At 44.4% G+C, this 22,999-nt stretch overlaps 1 protein-coding gene and 1 long non-coding RNA gene across 5 annotated transcripts in view; one reads left to right on the top strand and one right to left on the bottom strand.

Annotated features, from left to right (window-relative positions):
* zzef1 (zinc finger, ZZ-type with EF hand domain 1) overlaps positions 1 to 19,032 on the bottom strand; it is a 54,567-nt gene extending 35,535 nt beyond the window's left edge. The window contains exons 1-29 of one of the 4 annotated variants that reach the window (XM_020486015.2): positions 18,414 to 19,032; positions 17,418 to 17,562; positions 16,996 to 17,190; positions 16,608 to 16,791; positions 16,119 to 16,318; positions 15,366 to 15,576; positions 14,853 to 14,969; positions 13,981 to 14,159; positions 13,405 to 13,506; positions 13,203 to 13,294; positions 12,883 to 13,028; positions 12,533 to 12,638; positions 11,967 to 12,194; positions 8,412 to 8,503; positions 7,935 to 8,167; positions 7,606 to 7,739; positions 7,415 to 7,485; positions 7,221 to 7,335; positions 6,819 to 6,987; positions 5,922 to 6,043; positions 5,506 to 5,628; positions 5,065 to 5,234; positions 4,734 to 4,815; positions 3,557 to 3,758; positions 3,226 to 3,344; positions 2,791 to 3,040; positions 1,056 to 1,138; positions 756 to 849; positions 84 to 630 (exon numbers count right to left, since the gene is read on the bottom strand). In XM_020486015.2, coding sequence (XP_020341604.1) covers positions 84 to 630; positions 756 to 849; positions 1,056 to 1,138; positions 2,791 to 3,040; positions 3,226 to 3,344; positions 3,557 to 3,758; positions 4,734 to 4,815; positions 5,065 to 5,234; positions 5,506 to 5,628; positions 5,922 to 6,043; positions 6,819 to 6,987; positions 7,221 to 7,335; positions 7,415 to 7,485; positions 7,606 to 7,739; positions 7,935 to 8,167; positions 8,412 to 8,503; positions 11,967 to 12,194; positions 12,533 to 12,638; positions 12,883 to 13,028; positions 13,203 to 13,294; positions 13,405 to 13,506; positions 13,981 to 14,159; positions 14,853 to 14,969; positions 15,366 to 15,576; positions 16,119 to 16,318; positions 16,608 to 16,791; positions 16,996 to 17,190; positions 17,418 to 17,562; positions 18,414 to 18,827 — 4,925 coding nt within the window. In that variant the 5' untranslated portion in view covers positions 18,828 to 19,032. The remainder of the gene's footprint in view (positions 1 to 83; positions 631 to 755; positions 850 to 1,055; positions 1,139 to 2,790; positions 3,041 to 3,225; positions 3,345 to 3,556; positions 3,759 to 4,733; positions 4,816 to 5,064; positions 5,235 to 5,505; positions 5,629 to 5,921; positions 6,044 to 6,818; positions 6,988 to 7,220; positions 7,336 to 7,414; positions 7,486 to 7,605; positions 7,740 to 7,934; positions 8,168 to 8,411; positions 8,504 to 11,966; positions 12,195 to 12,532; positions 12,639 to 12,882; positions 13,029 to 13,202; positions 13,295 to 13,404; positions 13,507 to 13,980; positions 14,160 to 14,852; positions 14,970 to 15,365; positions 15,577 to 16,118; positions 16,319 to 16,607; positions 16,792 to 16,995; positions 17,191 to 17,417; positions 17,563 to 18,413) is intronic. The other 3 variants (XM_031826994.1, XM_031826995.1, XM_031826996.1) reach the window with 3 other exon arrangements.
* Positions 19,033 to 19,169: 137 nt separating this feature from the next.
* LOC116374417 (uncharacterized) lies at positions 19,170 to 22,689 on the top strand. The gene is made up of 3 exons (XR_004210341.1): positions 19,170 to 20,514; positions 20,900 to 21,193; positions 21,517 to 22,689. It is a non-coding gene; the product is annotated as an uncharacterized LOC116374417 (long non-coding RNA).
* The last annotated feature ends 310 nt before the right edge of the window (positions 22,690 to 22,999 follow it).

Raw genomic sequence — 22,999 nt, 5'->3', positions numbered from 1 at the left:
AAAGGAAATCACTGCTTCCTAATCAACAAAGCCAAACAATTAAGCCTTCCAGTGCCCAGTGTGTGGATGACAGTGACACATACCTGACAGTAGTCAGTGTCTGGTCCTTCATGAAGTTGATGATGTGTTTGAGGAGAGGGTAGCGTTCCTTGATAGAGGGGGCAGAGCGAGGCTCTTCCACGGAGCGCAAGGAGAGGAGGCGGAGGCGGCCCCGGCTGAAGGAGGGAGCCTTCCGGGGGAAGGTGGAGGGGGAGGCAGGCTCTGCTGCCCCTGGCTGGTAAGACAGGCTCTCTGTGGATCCCAGGAGGCCCTGGCTGGATGGGCCCGGCCCTGGGTCAGAAGCTGTCGAACCTTGGGGATGGACCCTGAAAGAATGAGGGCAGCCTGGTCCAGGCACTGTGCCCACAGCTCCAGACCTCGCCTCACAGCCCCCCATCTCAGAGCCTGCTGCCTGGGAGGACTGGGTTCCCAACGAGGTGCTCGGCTGGAAGTCCCCCTCTGATATGGAGGTGGAGCGGAGGAGGACAGCGCTGCCCTCTGCTACCCTGGAGAAGTCGGTGTCCAAGCGAGAAGAAGCGCCACTGGGGGGGAATCTCAACAAAAGATTGGCCTTCCCAAGGACCATCTCAGCTAGAGGAGAAGGAAGTGGCAGGAGGGAGAGATTTGAAGCATTTGTCCATTAATATGCATGATTCTAGTTAAGATATTTGAATCAGTACGTTTAAAATACAAATCAGAAGGGTTGTAGTGCTCACCAAGACCATCCATGGTTACTTCACAGTGGCCCTCCTCCTTCTCCTCCTCAGAGACATTCATTTTGCCCACCAGATACCGCTGCTTCATCTCCAACTGAAAACAACAGAACACAACACACTCACACCACTGATAGGGGCCTTTGATTGTGTGTTATTTGTCTTCTGTGTGGCTGTGTGTATATGCAGTTTCTAGGTTCATTTCCCATAGAAATATAATTCAATTGCCGTATGAAATTGTATAGCCAATGAACCAATCAAAGGGATCATTTGAGTTTAATGATTCACTCAAAAGACACTCACCATCCATGTTTTGATGCTCTCAGCCAGTGAGAAGACCTGCACAAAGTCTTCACTCAGACTCGCCTGACCACCCTGGCTGGCTACTAGTACATAAAAGGGGGGGGGGGGGGGGTGAAGGAACATTTTAGTCAATTCACTACCCAAATTAAACAAATGTGAATCTGGTTAAAACAGTGGATATCAACAACAGCGCTGAGCACATAACAACCATGATAGGGATTAGCGTCCTATTCTCACTGGCCACCAGTACGCCTATCCCGCTTTCTAAACATCCATATAAGAGCATCGCACAGAACAAAATGTAAAAAAATAAATGATAATAATAATAAATACATTTTTCACCCCAAGTCTGTAAATATTGAATACTCCTCTTGTAATAAAGGTAGTTATGTAGGAGGAAGGAACTTAGTCGAGAGGAAAGAAAACTCTAGATGTCGCGTCCGTCTGCGACACAGCCCAGGATCAAACCCGGGTCTGTAGTGATGCCTCAAGCACTGCGATGCAGTGCCTTAGACCGCTGTGCCACTCGGAAGGCCCACCATTTTCATTTTTGCACGTCATCTCCACCTCCCTGTTAAGCCAAAAGACATGACTCTGTCCCCTGGCTGTTTTTAGGGAGGTGAGATGGACGAATGCAGAATCTTCCCATGTTTATGATTGGATATAAATAAATAATCTGTTCTCTGTAATCTGAGAGACCTTGTTAGTCATTAGGTGTAGGAACATCAAGTCACTTAAATGTAAAGTCCACAATAGTGATATCATTCCAACCGTTCCAGATCCAGCAACAGAACTGCTCTGAGGGGATTTCTGCGATCTGAAAGCGTCACAAAGAAAGTATTTTCAGCCATGTGACAGGACTCTTCTGTGTGTCACAAAGAAAATGTTGAAAAGTACTAGGTGTTTACTAAGAAAACACATGGTGAATTGATAATTGGACAGTTATAACCTATGAATTGTCATCTTGTCCCCTGTCTGTGGTAATGACAGTTCTCCATTGTGTTGTTTGCTCCACAGAAGGTGACGTTTGAGGCTGGACCCCAGCTGCAGTTCCTGTTCCACTCAGACAGCAGCAACAACGAGTGGGGCTATAAGTTCACAGTGACGGCCTGCGGCCTGCCTGATATCGCCGTGTCCTGGATGTCAGACCTGCAATACTTTGGTGTATAATTTGAGTGAGATTCTTCAAATAATGGATCAATCTCAGACTAATGGGAAGCTCCTTCACACTGTGGATCTCTGACGACAACATATCACATATGATCCAAAACCAAATATACTAGGGACTAGGGAGGGTAATACTTTAGTGTATAATTTGAGTGAGATTCTTCAAATAATGGATCAATCTCAGATTAATGGGGGCCTTAACACCAGCCTAAAAGCTGATGTTGAGCACCTCAAGCCCTTGACAGTTTCTCACTGCAGGTACTGCGTCGTTCGCAGAGTCATGGATCTATCAATCAAGTTCTGTGATAGTCTCAATACTGTTGAACAGACTAAAAGGAAATGCTTTTCTCATTGAAAGAAACATAACGCAGCTTTGAGATGTTCAAATGCCACAGCACATTTTGCGTAAGGTTATTGTGTAGCACAATGCGGAGAAGATTATATGGACATTTAGAAAATGTGAAAAGGCATCCTGCTTTAGAAAAAGTTAATAGGGGTGAGGTTAACATGGCGCCATTATTGTAATTATCAAATAAATTCAATCACTCAATCTAATTATTCCATTTACCATAGATCCTGAGAGCTTGGTTGAGGGCTGGCGTATGGTAAATCATGGCTGCAAAGATGGCATTCACCGCCATGTCAGCCTTCCACCCCGCAACTATCTCGTTCCTAATTGGCTGCTTCTTGCAGGCCAGCATGAGGCTTTTCATCAACTGAGTCCTGCTGTCTAGTGGCTCCTCTGTCGGGTTCCAGTGACCAAAGTCGTCACAGAATCTCATGAAACAATCAGAACAACCTGGCTGGCATGTCTTCACCTGATTCACAGAGCAAGAGAGAATATTAGAAAGTGCAGTAACCACACATATACAATCAAATACTTTTCTATTTCATTCTGTGGCTGCAACAATATGATGTGACCTGCATTTATGCATTGGCATTCAGCTATGGAGTGAGAGGTATATACAAATATAAACACGGACTCAGTGGTCGTACACCATACCTCATCTGTGTGGACGTGGGGAGATTCAATGAGTCCGTGTCTGAAGACAGGCTTCCACAGAGGAGAGGACAGGACGTGGGCCATCTTCCCAGCAGGAAGCTCCTTCACACTGCGGATCTCTGATGACAACATATCAACATATGATCCAAAACCACATATACTAAGGAGGGTAATATTTTTGGGTGCAGGCCTTAGTGTGAATTAGGAGAAAGAACAGAAATGGGGAGATTTTTCTCTCTCTCAATATCTCTGTCTCCATCGCCCTTTAACCCCCTACCTCCTTCCCTTCTTCCACCCCCTCTAAATCCCTCTCCCCATCCCTCCCTCTCACCGTGGGGTGATTTGAGGGCCATGGTTCTGGAGGCCAGGCGGCCCATGAGTCGGGCCACCAGGAGCTGTAGGTCTGACATCCAGGACACGGTGATATCAGGCAGGCCGTGGGCCGTCACTGTGAACTTATAGCCCCACTCGTTGTTGCTGCTGTCTGAGTGGAACAGGAACTGCAGCTGGGGTCCAGCCTCAAACGTCACCTTCTGCGGAGCAAACAACACAATGGAGAACTGTCATTACCACAGACAGGGGACAAGATGACAATTCATAGGTTATAACTGTCCAATTATCAATTCACCATGTGTTTTCTTAGTAAACAACCTAGTACTTTCGGTAATGTCTCGGGTAGCAGTGGTTACCTGCACACACTGTTCCTGGTACGCACAGTCACAAAAACTGAAACAATATCCGCATCCAAAAACCAACAAGCCAATCACCCTGAAGAGCCTGACTAAATGCTCCTCTGAAGGAGTCATCAAGGCTATCCAGCGCCCTAATACATCGGGAAGACCACACGCGCACTGAGAACACGGATCACAGAACACAAAAGCTCTATTAGACGTAAGGATGACAACTACCCTCTAGCAGCCCACTTTATCCTGCACTAACACACAGTCAATGAACTACAGTTCTGGGCAATAGAGAAAATGCAGAGGAATGAGAGGTGCTGATTTTGACCCTTTTCTTCAACAAAAATATACATTTGCTCCCCACGGACTAAACAAACAACTAGAACTAAACTTCTTTCTAGTATATCTAGACTGACTAGTATAGCCTTGTGGATTTTTGATAATCGCGATAGTCTCTTTTTTATAGAACGTGTTTTGCGCACCAGTGCCTGTACTGTTCTTTACGCTCTTCCTTCGAATATATTCCTGTGTGTTATTTTTCATCTTGTGATGTGAAAATGTAGCATATATGTTAGGTATATAGTTTATTTTCCTGTCATGTGACATTTACTTGTCCCCGCCTCTATTTCTAGAAACACCCTGCAGTTGTGCGTCCTCATGTACAATGCTGAGCTGCTCCTATATGTATTCTTTAGTAAATATTTTCTGTTTATTGTTCACTAAAAGTTTATTGCAAAGTACTGGCTGCCTGCTGGTCTTTTTTCTTGGATTACCTGCCATTTAGGGGCCTACCTTCCCACTGCCCTAAACTCAGCCGTGGTTACCTACCTTTGGCCATTTCTCAGTCCCAACCTTCATGTCGTAGCGGACCTTCCCTCCTCTGGCGTCTGTGAACTCTAGGTAGTCGTATCTGCCAGGATTCAAGAGAACGCTACATGAGGTAATGGAAATGTAAAGAGATTTCCTTAATCTCTTGATGATATTATGTAACATGAAGAGGAATTCAAATAATTACATGCATGCAAACAGTTGGTCAGATATGCTAAGAATAAGTGTATCTGATAAGGCATAATGTTCAATGAAAAGAACAGAGAGAAAGAAAAGAGACAGGAAGACAGAGATAAAGAGAGAGGGAATGGTGTGTGGCTCTTATGCTCACCTCTTCTCTGTCTCACTGCGTTCGTCAAACTCCACCTCGAAGGAAGTGGCCCCGGGGCAGGCGAAGATCGTGGTCTCGTGTCTGCTGTTCTCGTAGTTATGAGGAGACTCCATGTTCCAGGTCCTCAGGACCACCGGCTGCTGGGGCTGCTGGCAGCTCTCCAGGTCCACCTGGCAGGGACACAACACATATCACATTAACATCACATCTAGGGTTGCAAACTTGAGGTAACTTTCCTAAAATTCTGCAGTTTTCCAGAAATCCTGGTTGGAGGATATATCATATTCTCTCATGTTGGGACAGTTGCTGGAATGTTGCAACCGTAATCAAATCAGACAAAAGCAGCATATGGGTTCATTCGGTTCCTTTTACATAAACCATACAGTTCTTCATGACATCAAACAGTCCCAGTCCTCTACGGTAGTATGAAGGTTGACTGACCTTAGAGAAGATGTCTGCCGTTTCACTGGAGAGGTTTTTCAGCAGCACAACCAGAGAGGAGAAACTGGTGAGCAGAATACAGTGAGGGATGTCCAGGAAACACAGCTCCAACAAGAAGATCATCTGACAGAGACAGACCCAGAGGGTTGGTATTAGCATCAACATCTGACAGACAAGAAGGTTAGCATGAGCATCTCTCTGGTTCAGTGTGATGGCACGGTTAGCTCGTTCAGTTTAGGTAGAACATAAAGGCCAGACATGCGACAGGTGGATTTTACAAACTGCTGGGTAACTACTACATGTCCAGATTCGCAGAACTGACTATTGAATGATTGACATAGCACACAGTAAGTGATAAGAGGCAGGGGGGGGGGGGGGGGGGGGGTTCCACAGTGATAGAAACAAAGAGAGTGTACCATCTGTCTGGTGGCCATGGCCAGGATGGATCCATTGAGTTTGTCAGTGATTTCAGCTCCACTGTATCTCTGCAGCAGGTCTCCCAGCACGGTCTTAGTGCTGCCCAGGAACTGATCCACATCTACAGGGAGAGAGAAGAGACACACTATTTACTCGCTGTGGATCTCTGTAATTTAATTCATTTACAGATGCCCTTCAACCTCAAAGTGTAATTAAAGGAGCGGTTCACCTTTTTTCCCCTCCCAAAATCCCTATTGTTTAAGAAAATGGCATGTTAGAGACACTTTTTGGAGGAATTGGCTTGGTTTTGAGAAACGTACATTTCCGCAATATACTTCCTCATTGCTTGTTCTGCAGTATGGGAACTACAGATAAACATCCAAAAATACCCAAATACGTATTTTTTATTTTATTTATTTTTTTAGAAACTGCAAAGCTCTTAGCGGGTCTTTAGATGCTGCACACATTAAATGATCCGCTTATTCCATTTTGGTGGACTTCAGCTTTACATTTCCACGAGGGAGCATTTGCCGTTTCTAAGAGGATGTATTTGGGTGCCTTTGGAGCCTTTGTTGATGTTTATCCGTGGCTCCCATACTGCAGAACAAGCAATGAGGAAGTCTATTGCAGGTAGGATAAGTTTCACCCAAACCAAGTTCAATTGCAAAAAAAAAGTGTTTGGGTCCTACTGTAATAAGCTATTTACGTTGATTTGGTAAAAAAAAAAAGTTAATCAGTCCTTTAATTCAATGACCCACTCTAGCATCCATTGACAGTATTGTCCTATGTAACAACAAATCAAGGACATGCTGTTCATTTATTCCTCTTCAACTAACTAACTAGGAGAGCCTGTACACAGGGATATTGAAAGTCAGACATATTGGTGAGACACTTACATTTTAGGAGAATATCTCTGGCCAGGTCTGCAGCGGTGGGGGCTGCAGCAGCCCCTCCTTTGAGTTGCAGGTAACACCAGGAGAGCAGGCTGCCCTGCAGAGCCCAGAACAGAGACAGTAGCACCTTCCTGCTGGCCCCGCCACTCACATCCACCATCATCACCTCACACTGATAGAGAGAGAGCGAGACATACAGAAGGGATTACCTTAATTAACAGTTTGGAACGACATTACAGTTTGGAACGAGGTCAAGGAAACTGCCCAAAACAGATTCACTGTTGAGGCCATTTACTCCACTAGGGGCTAAAAGGGATTATGGTTAAGTAAGTAAAGTCATCTCAGTTTGTGTATAACTGTATGAGATGAAAGAAGTAAGGAAGTGGGGTGGGAATGACGACTCACTTCCCGAGTGGCCACCAGTAGCAAGGTCTCCATGACACTGAGGATGGGGCTGATGTCAAAGTCTGAAGGAGCTCCTTTTGGAGGGAGCAGGAGAAGGCCACTGGGATCTTGGTCACTGTAGCATAGGAAGGGAAGACAACTGAGCTCTAATTCATCAATTGTGTGTGTGTGTGTGTGTGTGTGTACATTATTACCTGAAGTAATTACAAAGCGATTCAAACGTCAACTTCACAGACTCTGGCTGATCCTCCTCTGTGATGTTTTTCTGAAACAATTAAAAACAGAATATCGTGTATAGCTGTTAAAAGCAACAGAAACAGCACAAAGTTCCCCCAATGCCAATGGTCTGTCAAGCAGCAGATGGAGCTCTTTCCCAGTCACTCACCATCATGTGGAAGAGTTTGTCTCTTCTGCTTTGTTTGTCTGGGAAGAAGATGGCCGCTCCGTTCAGAACGGCTTTCACTGCCTCCTTCCTCAGGGCTTTGTCCACTGTCCCCTCAGCCTCCGGACCATCTACAACTGCTCAAAACAACAACACAAATCACGACGTTAAACCTTCTCCACTTCCAATACTCTTTATACCAGTCTCCAGTAGCGTTTTTTAAATAATTTTGTATATTTTTCCTTGCCTTCCAAGAGCACGTTGCATTTTACGAAAAGTAACACTGAAACAGCAGGACCATTGTGTGTCTAATAGATGTACAAGGCCTTTACTTTGACAGAGGTGGGTGTAGAGCTCGCACACTGCCCTGGCAGAGTCTGGCTCGCTACTGCTGGATGTGGACGGGGATGCAGAGGCTGATGCTGAGGTTACTGCTCCATCCTCAGTCCCCCTGCTCTCCTCTAGGCCCCTGAATTCCAGCGAGCTGGGGCTGGGCAGCACGGCGAAACAGTTCTGGAGCAGCTGGAGCACCAGCACTCTGCTCTTCATCACCTCCTCTCCCTCACTGGGAAGACAGAGCGACAGAAGGTTGGTTAGACAGATGTCATACGCCGACCATACTCCAATCACAGACCACAAAAGCAGCAGTCCCATATGTGACCGTGTGATGAGATGTCTTCATCCCGAACCACAATGACCACACCATAATTAAACCAACACAAACGTGCACTTTATCTATACAGGAAGGGCCATGGACAGAATAGGTAATCATGACTCATATCTAGAGTATAATGTCTCTCTGTACTCACATCTCCCGGAGTTTGTTATAGAAGCTCCAGAACAGGATGAGGTTGAGGCCACTGAAATCCAGTAGAAACTTCTGCTTGAACAGGGACACATCCTACAGAGTTAGATACAGAGGAGATATATCACGTCTTTATCGAGCTATTTGATGCACAGGCAATCAACATGATCATCAAATAACATCATTGTCAAAGCAATGTTATTCGACTACACCATTTAAAATCTGAGAGCTAAAAACTAATACAACAGCTGTATTGAGAACTGACGGACCTAAATTAAGTTCAGTTCACTTAATTGGCCATCATTCATTTGTCTCCTGTATCTTGAGCTTGGACTTAAAAGACAGTCAACATGTACAGACCACACTGAGATACGTAGTGTATAAGTGGGCAAATATAATGATTCATTTTATTTTGCTGCAGCAAATAATGTCTTATAAGCACATTCAGGCTGGGCATTATTAAAGACACATGACTATGACTGTTGCGGTCATGACATTTTCTCAGCCGGTGATTCTCATGCAATTAACTGCAGGTCTCGCGGTCATTCTCCGCCAAAAATTAACAAACACGTTAAGCATCTCCGGCTTCCGCGCATAGCCCACAAGCCACTGATGCAGACCTTCGAAACATTTTAAAAAGTATAATAAATCCATTTAATATAGCCTACACCTTCACAATAAATCCAATATTTATTTTAGGCAGATCTAAATAAACATTATGACATGAAAAAAAAGTTGCCTATTTGAAAAGAATAGAATAGCCTATTCTGAATCATCCTTATGTTAGGTCCTGATCTGGCTATGTCATATGGCTGTGGGCTATACTAGTTGATTTAGCAGGCAAGATTAGCTTATAATTCCAGTGGTATTATTTTATATTATAGTAAAAAAAAAACAATACAATAACATAGCTGAATAAAAGAGAAAGGATATTGTCTCCAAACGATTTGAGGGAGAGTGGCTATTCTATGTTGAGCGGATAACAAAGAAACAGGTACTCCTACATGCCAAATTGACTTATTTATATAAATTTTGTTGGAATACAAAAGGTTAGGCTATATGTTTAGATTTTGCAACTAATAATGATTTGAAAAAACACACTTCATCAGTCTCTCAATCACAATTTGACAAGCACTAGATAATACTCTCACCCATCAGACTATTCTCAATTTAGTCTGGTCTTTACATATACTAAATAATATACAGTGGCAAGAAAAAGTATGTGAACCCCTTGGAATTACCTGGATTTCTGCATAAATTGGTCATAAAATTTGATCTGATCTTCATCTAAGTCACAACAATTGACAAACAGTGTGCTTAAACTAATAACAAAGTATTGTATTGTTCTTGTCTATATTGAATACATAATTTAAACATTCACAGTGTAGGTTGGAAAAAGTATGTGAACCCCTAGGCTAATGACTTTGCCAAAAGTTAATTGGAGTCAGAAGTCAGCTAACCTGGAGTCCAATCAACGAGACAGGTGATGTAGGTGAGAGCTGCCATGCCCTATAAAAAAAACACTCAAAATGCAATTCACAAGAAGCTGATGTGAACCATGCCTCGAACAAACGAGATCTCAGAAGACCTAAGATTAAGAATTGTTGACTTGCATAAAGCTGGAAAGGGCTACAAAAATATCTCTAAAAGCCTTGATGTGCATCAGTCCACGGTAAGACAAATTGTCTATAAATGGAGAAAGTTCTGGAAATCTCTGGAACATGGTAAAATCTCTGATGAGTCTACTATGCGTAAAACACTAGACAAGAATGGTGCACACCTGAAGTTCGCAAAAGAGCACCTGAATGTTCAACAGCGCTACTGGCAAAATATTCTGTGGACAGATTAAACTAAAGTTGAGATGTTTGGAAGGAACACACAACAATATATGTGGAGAAAAAAAGGCACAGCACACCAACATCAAAACCCTATCCCAACTGTAAAGTATGATGGAGGGAGCATCATGGTTTGGGGCTGCTTTGCTGCCTCAGGGCCTGGACTGCTTGCTATCATCGACAGAAAAATTCAATTGGAAGTCAAGACATTTTGCAGTAAAATGTTAGGCTATCTTGTCCGCCAATTGAAGCTCAACAGAAGTTTGGTTATGCAACAGGACAATGACCCAAAACACAGAAGTAAATCAACAACATAAATGCTTCAACAGAAGAAAATGTACCTTCTGGAGTGACCTCAACTCGATTTGAGATGCTGTGGCATGACCTCAGGAGAGCGGTTCACACCAGACATCCCAAGAATATTGCTGAACTGAAACAGTTTTGTTAAAGAGGAATGGTCCAAAGTTCCTCCTGACTGTTGTGAAGTCTGAGCCGCAACTACAGAAAACATTCGTTTGAGGTTATTGCTGCCAGAGGAGGGTCAACCAGTTATTAAATCTAAGGGTTCGCATTGTTTTTCTACCCTACACTGTGAATGTTTACACAGTGTGCTCAATAAAGACATGTAAACATATCATTGTTTGTGTGTATTAGTTTAAGCAGAATGTGTTTGTCTATTGATGTGACTTAGACGAAGATCAGATCACATTTTATGACCAATTTATGCAGAAATCCAGGTAATTCCAAAGGGTTCACATACTTTTTATTGCCACTGTGTGTACAGAACACCAGGAACACCTTCCTAATATTGAGTTGCAACCCCTTTTGTTCTCAGAACAGCCTCAATTCATCAGGGCATGGACTCGACAAGGTGTTGAAAGTGTTGCACAGGGATGCTGGCCCATGTTGACTAATTTCTTCCCACAGTTGTGCCAAGTTGGCTGGATGTCCTTTTGGTGGTGGCCCATTCTTGATACACACAGGAAACTGTTGAGTGTGAAAAACCCAGCAGCGTTGCAGTCCTTGACAAGCTCAAATCGGTTCGCCTGGCACCTACTACCATACCCCGTTCACAGCCACTTAAATATTTTGTATTGCCCATTCACCTGGTCAGTCTGTCATGGAATGAGCAGATAAAAAAAGACATGTAATCCATATGCACTTGAATGGCAGACGCTTTTTCTGCGGTTAATTTTCATGCCAGCCAGGTAGGCTACTCTGAAGTTAAATATATATAAATATAGCAAGCCTATAGAAAGCTGATGGGATCCTTTTTAATAGAGGCCATCAAAACTCGGTATTCTTACGCAATTGCATAGCCTATAGAAATGTTGTGCAACATGAGCTTATAGGAACACTTATTTCATTCCATGAATTAACCAGCTATACAAGGAGCTGGTTCTCGCTGTGCAACAGGTGATCCTATTCCGGTCTAACTCTGAATGCCAGGGCTCTCATGAAGTTTTTGATTCCATTTTATTTGCATTGATGTCAGAATGATTAGAGGGACAATAGAGCGCTAGCTGTTAGCAAGTTTGGTAGGCTACTAATGACTATCAGTGGCATCACAGTTTTGGAGAAGCCTAGTTATCGTAAATCAAGGGTCAAATGTCATTTTTCTGCGGTCATAACTTGTGACTGCCGGTGTGGCGCTAATATGCATAACACTTTAATAATCAAATCAAATCTAATCTTACAGTATAATGACTGAGGGTACTACTGACAGTGGGTACCATGTCTCGTGTGAGCTGCTGGATGAAGAAGAGGGTCTTCTTGAGCAGGGTGAGTCCAGTGACCATGTCCCCCTCTGAGCCATCTCCTTGTGGGCTCAGGTCGTCCAGATCATCCAGCCTCTCGGCCCCGGGACACAGGTACCCACTGAAGGACAGGGACTGGACGCCCAGACGCTCTGCACTGTCCTGCCGCGCACACAGGAACTTCACCATCAGGAACTGGGGGAGGGGGGGGGAGAGAGTCACTTCACAGTTATCAGTATGAGTGTTACATAAATGTGGATGGTGGGACTATTCTTACACTGCTAATTGATGGATTCACACAATTAACATTACATATTGGTAAACATAGTAATATATGATTTCTGCACATAGATACTCTTATTTGATTGGTAGATGGGGAGGAGAGGGAAGAGCAGGGGAGTTGAGTGTCAGAGAGAGAGTATTGAAGAGTGGTTGAATGAGAGGAGGGAGAAACAATCATTTGGACAGGGCAGAGAGTGATAGTAAAACTAGAAAAAAGAGAGAGATAGAGAGCGCGAAAGAGTGTTGAGTACCTTTGCAACGCGACAAGTCTGCAGTTTGATCTCCACATCGTTCCAGTCATCCTCCAGCTCAAACCAGCCAATGGGCTCATCCTCCGCCTGCAGTGGAATCCTCAGACTGCAAGGTAGGTCACATGACAAACCAGGGGTCAGACATTAATATGGAACTGTCACATTCATTCATTCGGAACAGGTCACTATACTGACTCTAGTTCAAGGCCTCGTTTTAATACCAGACCTTACGAACATGGGTAGGATGTCTGGTGCATGAGATGACTGTACTACTACCGAGTTAAATCCAGAAGAAAATAAATAGGCAGTTCATTGGGGTTCAACAGGTACCACTCCGGGGAGGTCCTTACTTGTCTTGCACAAACTCCTTGTAGTCCTTGTAGTTCCAGGAGTCATACTTCTTAAACCTCTTGAAGTGTTTTTCTGCATCAAAGGTGTCTCCTTCACTGTAAGCAAACACCAGGCCACACTTTGCTCCAATGGCACCTTTACGGACCTGTTGAAAAACACAGATCTTATGGGAGAAAACAGCAAATGGTAGGGAGCAAAAGTGCAAACACACACTATGCCACAAATAGACTGATAGAGGATGCTTAATACTTCATGAGAACCCCATTGCTGTGAACACCAATGCACTATTGCAAGATATGAACACTACACACACACTCACTTTAACTTTCATCTGAGTGACCTGGAAGTTGCTCTGGTCTTCTGTAGACAGGATCACGCTAGCTCTCTTCTTACCACTTTCTGTAAGAAACCCTGTACAGAACATTAGAGCAACTGATTAAGCATGCAAACTCAAACATGCACATACTTGGAGAGCGTGAACGAGAGAGAGAAAGAGACAAGAGAGACTGCAGTAACTATACCGTCTCCAGTGGCGGCGGATTCAGTCAGCATGTTCTCTGGTCCCGACTTCTCCTCTTTGCCCTTCACATCACAGGCCTGCAGGTGCAACTGAAGGGTCTTCCCTAGAGTAGGGCACAAGACACGCAATCACTTCAGAACAGCCATATCTAAAGGCGATGGTCGCAAACCATTTGTAATCTAACTAGGGTTGCAAAATTCTGGTAAATTTCCCCAAATTCACAGGTTTTCTAGAAACCCTGGTTGGAAGATTGCCAGAATCAGGAGGGAATATTCAGAAAATCCAGAATCCTCACATTCTTTGTAACCCTAAAGTTTTCTTGTGTCCCACAAATAAGTTTCTATCCAGGAACTAGTGTCTACATGCGATTCAAAAAGAATCAGGCTTGATCCTGGCCCACCATATTGGAAACAATGATCTAAAGCATAATCACAGCACCATCGCCAGAATTGTCTGGTCAGCAGCCCATTGCCTCAACTACTACGGCCATACGGCATGAGGGACATAGTGGATAAGGTGAGCGGGGTTGGCTGAAGACCGGGAGAAGGATACTGTAAGTGGGGTTGGTTGAGGTTACCGTTGCGATAGAGCAGGCGCAGTCTGACTGAGGCCATGGAGGAGATGAGGGACGAGGCTCTGTACTCTGCCTCCAGGTGCTCACTGATACCAGACAGGGATTGGAGGATCTTAGCCACACTGCCCCGGGCCAGGGCAAAGGCCAACAGGGTCAGTTCTGCATCAGGGGTCACACAGCAACTACAGGGGGATGAAGAGAGAAAGAGGGGGGAAAAATGGTGTGAGGCTGAGAGCGATTGAGAGTAAAGACAAACAGAAAGATGGTGAGTGGGTGTGAGATATACATAAGATAGAGTGTGCGAGAGAAAGAGAGTGCGAGATAGTGTGTGAGGGGGAGAGAAGAGAGAGAGAGGGGGGGGGGTGCATGTCTACACGCGAGAAATAGATAGTGAGAGAGTATTTACAAAGAGTTAAGGTAATACAGAGAATATCACCACTCAATCAATGTGCTGATATCTGTACAGACACACTCATACACATGCTCACACACACATACACATGGATTATGTATAGTAGATACAGTATGTGATGGTAGAGTAGAGGCCTGAGGGAACACACTTAACGTGTTGTGAAAAGTGTTCTGAAATGTAATGTCATGTAATATTTGTAATTGTATATAACTGCCTTGATGTCGCTGGACCCCAGGAAGAGTAGTTGCTGCCTTGGCAGCAGCTAATGGGGATCCATAATAAATACAATTAATAAAAAATGTCAACATAGTCATGTAAACATGGTAGGCTCTGAGATTATCAGCATAGAGAGGCCAGTGTAATGATGTAATCACAGGATCTAAGCATTATTCTGCTATTCTCATTTGAATGTTTTTAATTGTCAGTCATACTCATTATATAGTTACTACTACTATAGACTTACTCTGCTATTCTGAGCAGGAACCCGTCCACCTCCTCGAGGATGTTCATGGAGAAGAACTTGGGGAACTCGGTGGACGACGGCGTTAAGGACAGTGGTGGCATGTGCTTTAAGGCTTTTCTACGAGGAGGGAACAGAAGAAACCAAGCTCTCAGACACAGTGCCACAACAAAAAGTCAAGTCAAAGCATTCAATTACTGGTGACAAAAGTGAAACGCTGCAGAACCTCTTCATAATCATGACAACTAGGAGTTGTTCCTGGTTAGGTTAAGTGGTCAGAAAAAAACTCCTGGCCCTAATGATGATCCCTTCATACGCATGCAATAGAACCATTCATAACATCAGAGCCCGTATCCACAAAGCCTCTCAGAGTAGGAGTTTCACCTTTTAGATCATAGTGAATAAGAATATATAGGGACAGGTGGGGACCTGATCCTAGATCAGCACTCCTACCCAGACCCCTAAATAAGCATGACATAGCACCCTTCCATAACCCTGTCTCTAATTGGTACTCACTGTGTGCTATGTAGGACAGTCTGTGCCAGGACAGGGTTGGTCTCCATTGAGGCTGTGACCAGGGAGGTGAGCAGTGACAGGTACCAGATAGCCGAGGCATCAGACACAGACACCTCTTTACTCTTGGTGATCTGGTAGCCCAGGGTCTTCAGCCCGTGGATCCGCGTGTCACAACCATCACTCAGGCACCGCTTGATGTTGATCTGGATGTCTGGAGGCCACACAGCGGAATGATTTGAATGGCATGGGATAGGATCGGACAGGAATTCTTGACTAATCCCAGAGGGTACATGTCTTTAGTTGGCACACTGAACAAAAACATATTAAACTGTCACCAGGGGTGGTCTACGGCCTGATGAATTGAGTAATAAAATAAATAAACACATCTAGAACTAGATAGAAAGTATGCAGAAAATATCATGGATATATGTTTTGAAATAACGGCTCTTTTTCGCCAATGAATTTCAAAATCCCAATGTGGCCCTTGAGCCAAAAAGTTTGCTGACCCTGATGTATACTGTATTCAAATTCCAGGGAGAATCGATTTCAAACAGAAGCTTAACCAGAGAAGCAGACTTCTAGCCTCCCCAAAAGACTAACTGGAGGAACTAGATGAATTGAGTAGTGTGTAATAAAGTAGGAGCTTTCACATTAGACTCATGATCCAGGTGGATTGCACCCACATCGATCTGCATCATTCTTTTCTGGAGTGAAAGGCCCTAGTGACATGCAGGCAGGCAGCGACTGACTCACAGGGGTGAGTGATGTTGGCGTTCTCCAGCAGGGCCACGTAACCTGTGACGTTGGAGGGGATGCGCACATCCTTGATCTCCTGCAGCGATCGCCGGTTCTTGCCCACGGCCACCGACACCAGCTGGGGCATGTAGCTGTGGTCGTTGGATGCCACTGCGATGGCCAGGCGACGCAGCACCACGTCCGGCTTCATCTTCAACCTGAAAATACGACGATAAGGTCAAATGAAAAGTAGGGCCCCGAGTTTAACCTGAGAATGTGACTTGATCAGGTAAAACTCATTGCCCTAAACATGACACTTTAGCCTGGACACAAGGAAATCAAACAACATTTGAACTCAAAGATAATAGTGTACTCAAAGATAAATATATATAAATAAATTACAGAGGTACATTAGAAAGCTAGCCACAGCTCCCTTTCAAGCTGGATGTGAATGGCTTGGATCTAACCCTGATTAAAAAGCCATGCTTGTTAGCTGTTGTCTCTCACCTTATCCAGTGTGAGCGGGCGCTGCCGTCTGACTGCCAGAAGGTCACAGTCTCTCCGTTGGTCATCTTGTGGATGTCCGCGGCATTGGACGAAGCTTCTATGAAGTTGTAGCACTGTGTGACCACCTTCACTTTATCCACCTCTGGGTCCCGGTTCAACTCTGCCCTGTACTGGATGTCTAAGTCTGGGAGGAGGGAGAGAGGAGAACCAGCCCAATGAGACAAACTGAGGTGTTTTTTCATGGTGAATAAAGGGTAAACTAGTATTACATGACATTCATGATCTGAAGATGTGTGTAATTGATGTGTAATAATCTCCTTGTGGTAATTTAACAACATTCATGTTCCCAGAGGGTATTCTATCGATATATTATAATACTTTTGTTTACCTTTCTCCTTCTGAAGGAGGAACTCTAGGAAGTCCTGCACCACAGTAGACCTCATGGTACAAATACTGTTGTATCCCTCTAGAACAGGGAAAGGGATGGCACTACTGGGAATACGGTTCCTGTGGAGGAACTTTAGGATCTTTGAGGCGTGCGCTCCCAACCTGTCTTTGGACTTGGAGAATATGTCAACGAATCCTAAAATAAAGAAGGAAGATACACATAATATTTATCATGCTGTTAGTGAACACAGAAATCCCTTTTTACCTACATCTTTGCCTATCCCTCTGTCCTCTATGCCCTCTGCCCCTCTCCTTTCCCCAGTCTTCCTATCGCAACTCTCCACAATGTACAGAATACCCACCACAACATAACTCCCCATTAACCTATAACATACATCAGTATCACATTGGGTCTGTTCCTACCTGGGGTTAGGGTGCATGCCTGGAGTTGTCGGATCACGTGACTCAGCTCTCCCTGTAGATTGGCCCCATTGGAGTTCTTCAGAGCCATCAGCATGTTCTCAACGTCCACCACTCCATCTCCCTCTGCGTCAAACTGACCAAAGGCCTAGGGCAGGGACAGAGAAACATGATGAAATACACTCATAGGGACATAGACATTCAACTACGCAGGTTGTTCACCTCTGCTTCAGTCTACACTAGGACGTCACCTGGGTGACGGGGTTAGGAGAGAAGCTAATATTTTTGACACACTGACCTGAGGTGGACACATTGCCAATGCCTTGACCCCCCTGGCCTCTACAACAATCTTCCCAGGAAAGGCCCGACAACTGTCAGCTCTGGATAAAAGTGACACAGACCCTAGAACCAAAACATGGAGCTATTTGATATCTGCCTATGCTGATAATCTGTTATGAGATTACACTATAATTTTTGTGTGTCTCTCTGTCAAACCATATACTGTTTCTATGGATTGTGGATGTTACTGTGAGTCAGGATTCCATAGCATTCTGAAGCATGCCTACCCTGCCATAGGCACACAATGTCCTACATTGACAAAGATAAAGGCAAAGCTATTCAATACAGAGCAGGTCCTATTCATATATCAACTCGTGACAGAAAACGTAGCTAAAAGGTCTACAAAAAGTACAATGCAGCTTGTTGTAGATAGAGCAGAAAATAGGAAGGTTTGGCATCAAAATATAAATGATCACTGACAAACGTAAAGGTCTGACAGCACATAATGTCCCTTTATGGCTCGTGGTGTCGTGACACACTTATTGCTTGGCATGGGTTAGTCAGAGGACATGTAACCAGGCCTACAATGTAAACAAAACACTTTCAGCCACTCAGCTGCGAATCACATAATGGTGGACACTCGCTCTTCCTATGATAACATTGAGGTATAAGAAATATTGTGGGCTTTATATTATGGTAGTTATCGCGGAAATACTGTACCTCTTCGCACTCATCTCGCGGTGCGTCTCGGCTCTCGAGCATCTCGCAAAATTGTTCCACATTTACAGACTCCTCTCCCCGGCTCAACCGGTCCTCGAGCCACCGCACCAGGACGCCCTCATTCCCGGCCAGGACCGACTCAGGAATGGCGACCCCCGAATCGCTAATGCGGGCCGCCGCCTCCCTCAGTTTGACTTGCTCTAAAAGCACCCCTGGGGTAGGTGGTCCGCAGCCCGGCACTGGAGGGTTATTCGATCCCCTTCCACTCCTTCCAGAACCAGAGCCTCCACTGTTAGCAACGCCGACGCCCGTGGCCGCAGAGGCCGGACTGCCTTCCGCGAACCCGGGGCTCTCGGCTTCGACATCCTCCTCGTCCCCACTACCACCTCCGCAGCCGCTCTCTGCGTTTCCCATGTTGTATAGCGGCCTCTGGCTTTCCTAAAATTCGTAGAGGTCCGGTTGGAGACAGTTTTGTAAACGGGATTGAAAAATCCACAGCCCTTTCCAACCTGTGTTCTTCCGTTTCGTTCCACTACCGCATTGACGTTCAGTACGTGCCCTACTAGATCGCTCGCTACGTCATCAGAAACTTTGGACCCAATGGGCGGAGGTGTACGTTCTAGGCCCGGATCATGAAATAGCGTAGATGCATATAGAAAACAATAGTTGATGTAGGCCTATTCTTATATAAAACTATTCATGATATAGCTGCAGTACAAAACTCTCAGATTCACGATTATACCGTGCATTACTGAACGTGCGGACACCAAGCCAAACCAGGGAGCTATATAAACTATGTGGTTTGTAACTCTGCACTGATGTGAGCATGCGCTGTGGATTAAACGCATACCCGGAAATAAAAATACAGAAACGGCGATTATTTTTAAACATGTTTAATTAATTTACAAAATGTAACGGCACATGACAAGGAATAGCTGAGCTGCGAAGGCTTCGACATAATGCTAGGGTTTAACATTTCATTTATTTGTGTATTAGTGGCAGGCAATACTAATACCACAGATGAACATCTTTACTATTACTACATCAGGACTGTGCCCACATCACTGACGATGCACCACCTGTGCAGCGCATAACCAAAGAGGAGTTATCTCTGTACAGCGGAGAGAACAGCAAGGGCCTTTACCTGTCCATCCTATAATGTTTACATATTTTGCACAACTCATCTCATATGTATATATTATATTCTACTGTATTTTAGTCAATGCCGCTCCGACATTGCTCGTCCAAATATGTATATATTCTTCTTAACTCCGTTCCTTTACTTTAAATGTGTGTATTGTTGTGAAATTGTTGGATCTTACTTGTTAGATATTACTGCACTGTTGGAGCTAGAAACACAAGCATTTCGCTAAACCCGCAATAACATCTGCAAAACGTGTATGTGACCAATACAATTTGTTCCTAGGACAGGTGTTCGATGTAGAAAAAGGGATGAAGCACTATGGACCTTGCGGTGGTTATAATTTATTTACAGGTGATTTTCTCTACCTAGCTAGCTAACTTAGTTGACTGCTTTGGCTAGCCAAAAGGGACTCCATTTGAAAGTTGCATCATCTTATCCTTTAAGGCTTTAGAAGTGTTCTTACACTGATTGTTGAACATTCAGGGCAACTGGGACGCATCAGTGGCAGGCATTGTTGTCACCTTAGCTTGCAACATAACTTCTTGCGTGATAGGAACCCTGAGCACCACCAGCAATCAGTCTACACCACTGAGCACACCCCCGTTGTTACTATGACAACGGACATGCAAATCCAAATTGTCACTTGTCTCTTGCTGTTTTGGACAGTCAGTATACCAAAACGGATTTATTTTTAATGATTGGAGCTTTAAGGCCTGCAGTGAGAACAAGAATTAAATGTACATGAAAACATGTACAAGATTATATAGCAAATACACTTCAAAAGATACACAGATTTTGGCAGACTTGTGAATTCATTTTATGCTCCATCTCTGGCCTTTGTCACTGGGGACTTTACACATACCAGTCTGACTGATGATGTGTCCAGTCTGACCTCTGCTCAGGTGGTGTCCCTGTAAGACTGGCTGACCTTCTATCACAAGGACTACAAGCCTATGGGTGGGTATCAATGCCTGTAGGCCATCGTATCTCATACGAGGGTCCCATGCATGGTCCATTTAACCAAGGAACTTTTGTCATTGATACTAGCACAGTTGACATTATTGCACTCAATACTAGCCTGGGTACCAGTCAGTTAATGCAGTCTTTCCAACTCCTTATGGAATTGTGATGCATTTGCAAGCAGTGAAGTGCAATGATACTTATTGAACAGACTGGTACCCAGGCTAGTTCATTACATACATAAACATGAGATTCAAAGGCCCTCGCAGACAACCCGAGAACCGAGTTTGGAAAACCCTGTGTTAACCCAAAAGGACAATAATATACAGAGAATCCTTTGAAAGTTGTGAGATTCAAGTCCTCCCTCTGTGATATGCTGCAGGCAGACTGGTGGGGGCAGTTTTACAGTGATGGTGGAGAGCCCACAGTGGCCTTGCTGCAGGTGGAGGCAGCCCTGGAGGAGGGGCAGACACTCAAGGACCAAGCCCAGTCTGAGAAGTAACACCTCCCAGCCAGCAACTCAGAGTGGAGTGCTGCCAGGAGAGGACGGGTCTGGTGCTCCACCAAGAGGAACTGACATCATGGTGCACAGAGAAACTTCGTGCATGTTTGACATTGCAGTCGGAAGTTCAGGCGACTACCGACTGATTGATCTACAAATCACCCGGAATCATAAGTAACTCCTCTTTTATTATTTTTAGATCAGTCAGTAACAATCAACAATATACCATGGATTTGATGTTCTCGACCACAGCCATTGTATTTACTAGCCTAAGGTTGATGGTAGCAATGTGTGTGGGCCCTAACATGCTGAAGGATATCATACACTAGGGGGCGCTAACTCAAGCCTAAATAACATTAATCGTTAACTACTATCAACTAGTATGGATAGAAGCATTCACAGCCATCATAGAGATCAGTCTATGCTCTGGAAGCATTACTAGGGAAGTGTATTTTTAAGCATGTAGCTCTGATTGGACTGTTCTTTTCTCTCCTCAGTGGTGGAGTGCAGAGAGACTAGGCCGGCGTACCAAGGGTACTGTTCTCTCCTGGCTCGGGCAGCTCTCACTGTGTATGTGTCCAGAACTCCTCCACAGTGAAAAACCCTAACATCCAGGATTATGAGGGCTGCCCCCCCACTCACGCTGAGTCATGTCCTGTCAGAGAGTAGAGGGTGAGGTTAGACAAAAGGGGGCTCTGTGAAGGCTGGGCCACCTCACACACAGACTATCTACAAGGGCCTATATACTGTTATCTAAAACTTCCCAATAGTTCTGAATTAGAATGACTGGGTATCTGATTGTCAGTTTGAAGGTAACCTCTGTTGAATGGTTTCTGTTCTTTATGCATGTACATTTTAGTTTAATTAATATGCAATATGTCAACTAATTGCAAGTGCAAATGGCCAAATACTGTACACTCAATAATTAGGAATAGAAGGGAAATGTTTTATACTACATGGAACCAAAATATAAATGCCACATGTAAAGTGTTGGGCCCATGTTTCATGAGCTGAAATAAAATATCACAGAAATGTTCTTTGCACAAATAGTGTATTTCTCTAATTTTGTGCAAAAATGTGTATTTAATCCCTGTCAGTGAGCATTTCTCCTTTGCCAAGATAATCCATCCACCTGACAGGTGTGGCATATCAAGAAGCTGATTAAACAGCATGATCATTACACAGGTGCAACTTGTGCTGGGGATAATAAAAGGCCATTAATGTGCAGTTTTGTCATGACACAATGCCAGACGTCTCACGTTTTTAGGGATCATGCAATTGGTGTGCTGACTGCAGGAATTGAATGTTCATTTCTCTAGCATAAGCCTCCAAAGTCATTTTAGAGAATTTGGCAGTACTTCCAACCAGCCTCACAACCGCAGACCACGTGTATGGCATCTTGTTGGCGAGCGGTTTACAGATGTCAACGATGTGAACAGAGTGCCCCATGTTGGCGTGGGGTTATGTTATGGGCAGGCATTAGCAAAAGACAATGAGCACAAATGCATTTTGTTGATAGCAATTTGAATGCACATAGATACCGTGACGAGGTCCTGAGGACCATTGTCACGCCATTCATCCGCCGCCATCACCTCATATTTCAGCATGATAAAGCACGGCCCCATGTCGCAAGGATCTGTACATAATTCCTGGAAGCTGAAAATGTCAAAGTTCTTCCATGCCCTGCATACTCACCAAACATGTCATCCATTGAGCATGTTTGGGATGCTCTGGATAAACAGCGTGTTCCAGTTCCCGCCAATATACTTCGCAGATACATTGAAGAGTGGGACAACATTCCACAGGCCACAATCAACAGCCTGATCAACTCTATGCAAAGGAGATGTGTCACGCTGTATGAGGCAAATGGTGGTCACACCAGATACTGACTGGATTTCTGAGCCATGCCCCTCTTTTCAATTCGGATAATAAAAATGCATTGGTCACATATACATGGACAGCACATGTTAATGCTTGTGT

The sequence above is a fragment of the Oncorhynchus kisutch genome, linkage group LG6, assembly GCF_002021735.2.
Source record: "Oncorhynchus kisutch isolate 150728-3 linkage group LG6, Okis_V2, whole genome shotgun sequence".
NCBI classification, from domain to species: Eukaryota; Metazoa; Chordata; class Actinopteri; order Salmoniformes; family Salmonidae; genus Oncorhynchus; species Oncorhynchus kisutch.
The sequence above is the reverse complement of the archived record's forward strand: the minus strand, read 5'-3'. Positions and strand labels throughout refer to the sequence as shown.